The 8,033-nt window shown below is 40.0% G+C and overlaps 1 protein-coding gene and 1 long non-coding RNA gene across 2 annotated transcripts in view; one reads left to right on the top strand and one right to left on the bottom strand.

Moving 5' to 3' along the window:
* Positions 1-9: 9 nt before the first annotated feature.
* Positions 10-8,033, top strand: part of TBCCD1 (TBCC domain containing 1) — a 22,874-nt gene continuing 14,850 nt past the window's right edge. The window contains exons 1-3 of the mRNA XM_040252665.1: positions 10-115; positions 2,646-3,024; positions 7,360-7,515. Of these exons, the coding sequence (XP_040108599.1) occupies positions 2,689-3,024; positions 7,360-7,515 (492 nt within the window). The 5' untranslated portion in view covers positions 10-115; positions 2,646-2,688. The remainder of the gene's footprint in view (positions 116-2,645; positions 3,025-7,359; positions 7,516-8,033) is intronic.
* Positions 4,847-8,033, bottom strand: part of LOC120872384 — a 22,966-nt gene continuing 19,779 nt past the window's right edge. Inside the window, exons 3-4 of the long non-coding RNA XR_005723235.1 lie at positions 5,077-5,168; positions 4,847-4,989 (exon numbers count right to left, since the gene is read on the bottom strand). This is a non-coding gene — a long non-coding RNA (uncharacterized LOC120872384). The remainder of the gene's footprint in view (positions 4,990-5,076; positions 5,169-8,033) is intronic.

The raw sequence follows: 8,033 nt of genomic DNA, 5'->3' as shown, positions 1-8,033 counted from the left end.
GGTGCGAGGCCTCGCGCTTGCGCAGAGAGTGGGCGACGAGCGCTGGGCCGGTCTGGCGCGCCAAGGCACGGCCGCACCCTGAGAGGTCCGCTGGAACGGCCCGTTGCCTTCGCAGGTAACCGCTCGCGGGCCCACGCCAGGGAGGGAGGAGAGGGACCATCTCGCTTCGGGCTCCGGCTGGGAAGGCAGCCTTTGCGCTCGCCAGGTCTTGGGTCCTCTACAAACCCTGTTACTTGGGGCTTCTCTGTTCCCGAAGTCTCATCGGGGCGCTCTCGGGCTGCACATCCCGCCTCCCAACCTGGACCGCGTCGTACCCCGGACAGCGGATGAGGTGGCGGCGAAGCCTCGGGAGGACGGCCTTGGGCCTCACGCTGGTCTCCCTTCCTAAAAAACCAGGATCCCAGGGCATCCCAGGGAAGCTTTTGAAGCGGAAAGGAGCTTCCGTTTATGTTTATGAATTTAGCCGTCCGGAATTTCGTGGTTAGAATAGAGGGTTCGTCTCCAGTGAGCTTTTGATTGCTCGCTGTAGAGACAGGTGGACTATACGGGAGCGGACCAAGATCTTCACAGAACCTGCATCGTCTGATTTTACTCAGAGAGTTCGCAGATAGCTGTCATTCACCCTCTCACACCCTTTCTGGGGTTCATGCTTCCATGATTCTTCACCCGGCCCTTAGGTGGCCCTCCGTTTAAGACCACTCATTCTGGTAATTCTCTTCTGGATTCACTCCCACTTTCCAGATTCGCCTAAAACTGGGTTCCTAAAGTATTAATGTATATATTTGTAAGTAGCTCAGTTCTGAAGTCAGATTGACTTGAATTCTAATCCAGGGTTCTCTGTCAACTCAAGTACGTGACTCTAGGTAAGTAACTCACTTAACTTTTCTAAGCCCCAGTTTTTTCATCTGAAAATGGGGATAATATATGTATCTCTAGGTGATTGTAAGGATGAAAGAAGGTGAAGAGCATGAAATACTTAGAATGCTACCTGGCACATAATATGCATGTAATTTATGTCCGTTATTTTTTGAACAGAGAATTCCCCGAAGAAGCACAGCTTTCTTAGAATCAAGTGCCAAACAAAAATAGCAGTAAAACTTTTTTTCATCCAGTCATAAAATGAAGGTTTTTAAAGTGAGGTTAATGCTGAGGTGTGCTCGATGAAAACCATTGCTTGGTCAACTGATGGAAATTTTTATATAATCATTTTGGAAAGCAGTGGACATATATGGCAGGAACTTGAGAAATGTCAATTACTTCATTTCACAAATGCACATTTGAAAATTTTCTCTGGGAATTAATCACAAGCCAGAATATATGCAGAAAGGTGGTAATTATAGCATTATTTATAAAAGTGAAAACATTAAACTTTTTATCGTGGAAAAATTTCACAGATATAAAAGTAGAATAGGTAAGTGAACCCCCACGTGCTCATCATCCAGCTTCAACAGTGATCACTATTTTGTCTGTCTTGTTTTTGTGAAAAAATTTAAATTTACAAGGTGTCTGAAAATAGAACAGTTGAGTAAACTGGAGTATATTTTTTCAGCTTTTAAAATAAAACAGAATTGTATTATACAATGCAAAATATACAGTATTATCACAACTATGAACATTCAAAAACCTGTGTAGAAAAAGGAAGGAAGTACAGTAAAATATTAACCAGTTTCCCTTTGGTGGTAGGCCTATGGATACTTTCCTCCCCTTCCATTTTTAGATATTTAATAAATATTCCATTAAAATGGTGTCTTGTTGTTACAACAAGCAATGAACCAACAAAATCTAAAAATATTGCTCCTGAACTAAGGACAGTAGAATATGCCAGAGCAGGTTAACTGTTACGGAGAATAAAGGTGCTTTAATTTCCTTGGTCAGTTTTTTCGGTTGATGTTTACATGAGCGTTCTTGTCTGCCACCTCGTGCTAGTGCTTGATGTTGCACTCATATGGGCCACTAACACATCCAAACCTTTAATCAATCTCATCCTCTATATGTAAGTGATTGGACTTTGAAATGTTATTCCCCTTATTTTGATTAGTGTTTGCCCTCAGGGTAGAGCAAGCTTTCTGGTGATAGGATGGCTCTTTTTCTCCATTTCTTCTTTTCTTTATCCTGAGCAGGCATCTATCTCATACCTCACGCATTTATACTCTTCCTAGAACAACCACTTTGAACAAGTCAGATGGTTTTATCACATTTTTTACTTGCTCAAATAGTTTATGATGAGATCTGACCAAAAAATCTATTCACTTTTTAAACTGACCTAGTAAACGGAGAAGGCAATGGCACCCCACTCCAGCACTCTTGCCTGGAAAATCCCATGGATGGAGGAGCCTGGTGGACTGCAGTCCATGAGGTCGCTAAGAGTCGGACACGACTGAGCGACTTCACTTTCACTTTTCACCTTCATGCATTGGAGAAGGAAATGACAACCCAGTCCAGTGTTCGTGCCTGGAGAACCCCAGGGATGGGGGAGCCTGGTGGGCTGCTGTCTATGGGGTCGCACAGAGTCAGACAGGACTGAAGTGACTTAGCAGCAGCAGCAGCGGTACATTTAAAAACAGTTAAGGGAGAGGTCACCTTACAAGAAAATGTGTAAATGAGTTTTGTTTCAAATTAGTTTGTAAAGAAACTTTGTTTCCTAGGTATGCAAAGAAGCCTTTTCATGCAGATGTCCTTAGAGATAATATGGATCAGTCCGGAGTTCTCCTCTGGGTGAAAGCAGAACCCTTTATAGTGGGTGCCTTGCAGATTCCCCCTCCTTCCAAGTTCAGTCTTCACTATCTCAGGAAGATATCCACCTATGTGCGAACACGGACCGTAGAGGGAGGTTACCCACGCCTGTCTTGGTCTACGTGGAGGCACATTGCATGTGGGAAGCTGCAGTTGGCTAAGGATCTGGCATGGCTTTACTTTGAAATGTTTGATAGTCTTGCAATGAAGACACCAGAGGAGCGCCTGGAATGGTCTGAGATTCTGTCCAACTGCATGTCCGAGGATGAAGTCGAAAAGCAAAGAAATCAGGTATGAATTTATGTGTGTGTGTGTTTAGTTACTTTGGGAAATAAACTATTTAAAATTTTTGTACTAACTGTAGAATGTGCAAGTTTTAGATTTTAATGACCATGTGCTCCCAAAGCACCATTTAAGTTTTAGCATTTCCAGTTTGGCAGGATTTAGTGAATTAGTCCTTACTTAGCAATCCATTCTCATCTACTTTCAAAGTGATAATGATATAGAAACCCTGTAATTGGAAGAAGGAAATATTTTCATTGACATTAAAACTAATATTGAGGTATGTGAGTGCTTATGAACTGTTGACCTGTTACGATAAGAGCACCTGCCTATTATTAAGTGTGCATCTGCTATGTGCTGGGATTCAAAGATGATTAGAACAGCAGCTCTGCCCTCATGGAGCTCATAGACTAGTAGGGGAAGCTGGTGTGTGTAAAAAGGTGCTATTTAATAAACATTTCCTCAAAGAAGACATGCAGATGACCAACAATGCTAATTATTAGAGAAGTGCAAATCAAAAACCACATTGAATTCTACTCAGTACTCTGAAATGACCAATATGGGAAAAGAATCTAAAAAAGAGTGGATATATGTGTAACTGATTCACTTTGCTGTGCACCTCAAACTAACAGACCTTGTAAATCAACTGTTATTGTATTACTCACTCAGTCGTGTCCAACTCTTTGTGACCCCATGGACTGTAGCCCACCAGGCTCCTCTGTCCATGGGATTCTCTAGGCAAGAATACTGGAGTGGGTTGCCATTCCCTTCTCCAGGGGATCTTCCCAACCTAGGGTGCGAATCTGGGTCTCCAGCATTGCAGGGAGGTTCTTTTCCATCTGAGCCACTAGGGAAGCCCAAAGCAACTATACTGTAATAAAAATTGTTTAATAAAAACCACTTTGAGGTATTACCTCACACCATTCAGAATGGCTATCATCAAAAAATCTACAAATAATAAATGCTGGGGAGGGTGTGGAGAAAAGATTACCTTCCAAACTGTTGACAGGAATGTAAATTGGTACAGCCACTGTGGAAAATAGTATGGAGGTTCCTTAAAATAAAAATAAAGCTACCATATGATCCAGCAATCCCACTCTTGGACCTATATCCAAAGAAAACTCTAATTTGAAAAGATGCATGTATCCCAGTGTTCATAGCAGCATGTTTACAGTTGCTAACACTTGGAGGCAACCTAAGTGTCTGTCAACAGATGAATGGATAAGGAAGATACATATATTAATTACTCATCATAGAAAAGAATGAAATCATGCCATTTGCAGCAACATGGATGATCCTAGAGATTATCATACTAAATGAAGTAAGACAGAGAAAAACAAATATGATACCACTTCTATGTGGATATAGAAAATAGTACAAATGAACTTATTTGCAAAACTGAAACACTCAGACATAGAAAACAAACTTGTGAAGTAGGGAGATAAATTAGGAGTATGGGATTAACAGATGCACACTACCATATATAAAATAGATAAACAACAAGGATCTGCTATATGCCTTAGGGAACTATATTCAATATCTTGTAATACACTATAATGGAAAAGAATCAAATGTGTGTGTGTGTAACCGAATTACTTTGCTGTACACATGAAATTTAACACAATATTGTAAATCAACTATACTTCAGTTAAAAAAGTACTATTTAATAGTATGGAATGTACAGTAAAAGTATGCATAGAGTACAGAAACAGAATAGAGAAGAGAATAATTAATTCTGGTGATGAGGAAAGACTTCACAGGGAAAGTATATTAATCAGAATAAGCTTATTACAGTAACAAGTGAGTCCAGCATTTCAGTGGCTTAGTGCAATAACATTTTATTTCTTATTCATGCGGCAGTCCAACATAAGGCATCTGGTTGGATGAGTCTCTAGGCTGCTGTTGTCTAAGCAGTGACTCAGGGGTCTAGGCATCTTCTGTCTTTTGGAGCCACTATTGTACTAGTCTGCTTTGCTGCAGTTAAAAACAAACAAAAATGAAATTCCAGTGGCTTACAGTAACTGGAGTTTATTTCTTGCTTATTTGACTTTTAGTTTGCACTTTAGTGAAGGCTCTTTTCCAAGGTCTGGCTCTGTTTCTGCCCATTTGGGGACTCAGGCTGAAGAAACAGCTTCTGTGAAGGTCATACCTGTCTTACGATAGAAGGGAAGAGCAAAGGAATAGGAGAAAAGTTTTGACACCTCTTAAAACTTTTGCTCAGATGTGACATAAACAGCAACTACTTTTGTTCCATTGGCTAAAGCCTTGTCATGTGTCCGTGCCTGATACTATTAAGATGGGAGGGAGTCTGCCTCATAGGAAGTAGGGAAATCCTGTGGCCATGGGTAGAGCCATGTAAGCCCCTTGGAAGATGAGGACGTGAACAACTGCAAATAAAATACAGTTTGCTACGGCCATGCCCACTAGGGCCTGAGTCTTTCACTTCTGTTCTTTGGGAGGTTTGAAAGTGGTATGTGTAAATCTACCCATATTCCACTGATTGTAACCCAGTTATGCCATATCCAGTTTCAAAGGAGGCTGGGAAATGCCATCTAATTGTGTGCTCAAGGAGGGAAAGGTATTTAGTTAGCATCTAGCGAGACTCTACCACATGAAATAATATCTAAACAAGGTTTTGGAAATTGAAAAAAAGTTTGGCAAACAACCAGGAGGAGAAGGGCATTATAATTAGTTGTTGTTCACTTGCTAAATCATGTTCAGCTGTTTGTGACCCCATGAACTTCAGCACTCCAGGCTTCCCTCTCCTTCGCTATCTCTCTGAGTTTGCCCAGGTTCACGTCCATTGCATCAGTGGTGCCATCCAACCATCTCGTCCTCTGTTGCCCTTCTCCTCCAGCCCTCAATCTTTCCCAGCATCAAGGTCTTTTCCAGGAGTCCGCTCTTGGCATCAATTAGCCAAGGTGTCAGAGCTTCGGCTTCAGCATCAGCCCTTAAACATTTATTGAGTGCAGTAGTGAGTGCTGTGGATACAGAGATGAATAAAACCTTCAAGAAGCCCCAGTGTTTTTTGAGTGCTTACTAGATGTGCTAGTTACTAGGAACATAAAAATGAAAAAGAGATCTCATAGTTTCATGGAGAGGCAGGTATATGGAGAAGTAATGACAGTATAACAAATAATTATTAAATGGAAGTACTAATATGCATAAAATCAGGAAATTATGTTGAGTGAAAAGTCAGTCCCAAAAGATGACATACTGTGATTCCATTTATGTAACATTCTTGAAATGACAAAATTATGGAAATAGAGAACAGAAAAGTGGCCAGGGGCTGAAGAAGGGGTGAGGGAAGGTGGGAGTTGGTGTGGCTATAAAAAGGCAACATGAAGGATCCGTGTGTGGATGGAAGTGTTCTCTACCCTGACTGCATCCATGTCAGTATCCTGTCAATACTATTGCACAATAGTTTGGCAAGATGGGAAATTGAGTAAAGAGTATATCAGATCTTTGTTCTTGCAGCTGCATGTGAAACTACAGTTACCTCAAAAGGTTTAGTTAAGAAAAAAACTTAAAAAAAAAAGACATAGATTCATGAGGTTCCATGTTGACTGCTGATTTGAACAGCTAGGTTTAGGTGGTTCTGAGAATCCATATTTTTAAATTCCTTAGACTTCATGATTTTGAGCTGTGTTGGCAATCAGGGTGAATATAGCTGTAGCCCCAGAGGTATTGCTTCACTTTTTTGCCTCCTTTGTATGTGTATGGGAATGGGTATATGAGGGTAATTATGAGCTTCAAACCATACCTTCTTCAAATAAGAAATGATTTAGAAACATTTGTCAAGCCAGTAGTATTTTTTTTTCAATCAAGCACTTTTTAAAGAATTTGATGAAAACCTGAGGCCTACTCCTCCACAGAATACCATACACCAAAAAATTAAATACAATTTCAGATGTTGCCCTGATATCCTAAACTTTGTTGATTAGTTTATGATTTATGTTTAACTAACTTCTGTGTCTTGATTAAATTTCCTGCCTTTCTACTTTTTAATTCAAATTACTAAGGTTTTTTAAATATAATTTTAAACTTCTGAAATAATATACTTCTAAAAAGAATGTGCTTCATGAGTTTTGGGAGAGAATATCAATGGCCATAGCTGCTACATAGCTTTCTGAGAAGATAAGTGACTCCAGTTTAATTAGTTTTAGACACTCCTACATCTGGGTACCAGAGACATATGTATCCAATGCTAGAAACATTTTTGCATTTGTCCTTTTAGGATCAGAACACTGTTGTGAATTTCTTTTACTATATCTACTTAGTTGTAGACTAGTGGTTGATGTCATTTTAGGATATGGGTTCCTCATTTATTTTCTTCTTGGACAGCTTTCAGTGGACACCCTGCAGTTTCTGCTCTTCTTACATATACAGCAGTTAAACAAGGTCTCCCTGAGGACATCTTTGATTGGGGAAGAGTGGCCTAGTCCCAGACACAGATCTCAGTCTCCTGACCTGACTGAAAAATCCAGTTGTCATAATAAGGTACTGTTTAAATTATGGTCTCTTTCTCTGAAAGGGACAATTTTCAAGGGAGATATATTGCCTTCATTAAAAATTACTTTGAGTAACTTATATAAGCCAGAGATTTGCTGGCTTGTTTTGTTTTGCTTTTTACTTTTTTTCCTATTTATAAAACAAAATCAACATGTGCAGTCTTAATCAACATAGAGAAGTGATTTCAGTTCCTTCAATGACACAAAAATCACTTAGATAATTTTCTCGCAAATCATTTACTTGACGCTTAATTAGTGTTCACATTTTTGCAAATGTTGATGAATTCGATTTCATATGATTGTAGGCAAGTCAGTTAACTTCTCTTGCTTGGCTTCTTTTCTCTGCAGGGTGATGATAATGCCTATTTCTGAGTGGCTGTGAGAATTCAGTAATATATAGCACATGACTTGTTGCACAGTAAGCAGCAGGATATGGTGACTTTAGTTTGTGTATGGCATCTCCCAGCAACTGACTGGACCAGGGATGGACACTTGACTAGAGTAACC

Source organism: Oryx dammah, unplaced genomic scaffold (genome assembly GCF_014754425.2).
Source record: "Oryx dammah isolate SB20612 unplaced genomic scaffold, SCBI_Odam_1.1 HiC_scaffold_2, whole genome shotgun sequence".
NCBI lineage: Eukaryota > Metazoa > Chordata > Mammalia > Artiodactyla > Bovidae > Oryx > Oryx dammah.
The sequence above is the reverse complement of the archived record's forward strand: the minus strand, read 5'-3'. Positions and strand labels throughout refer to the sequence as shown.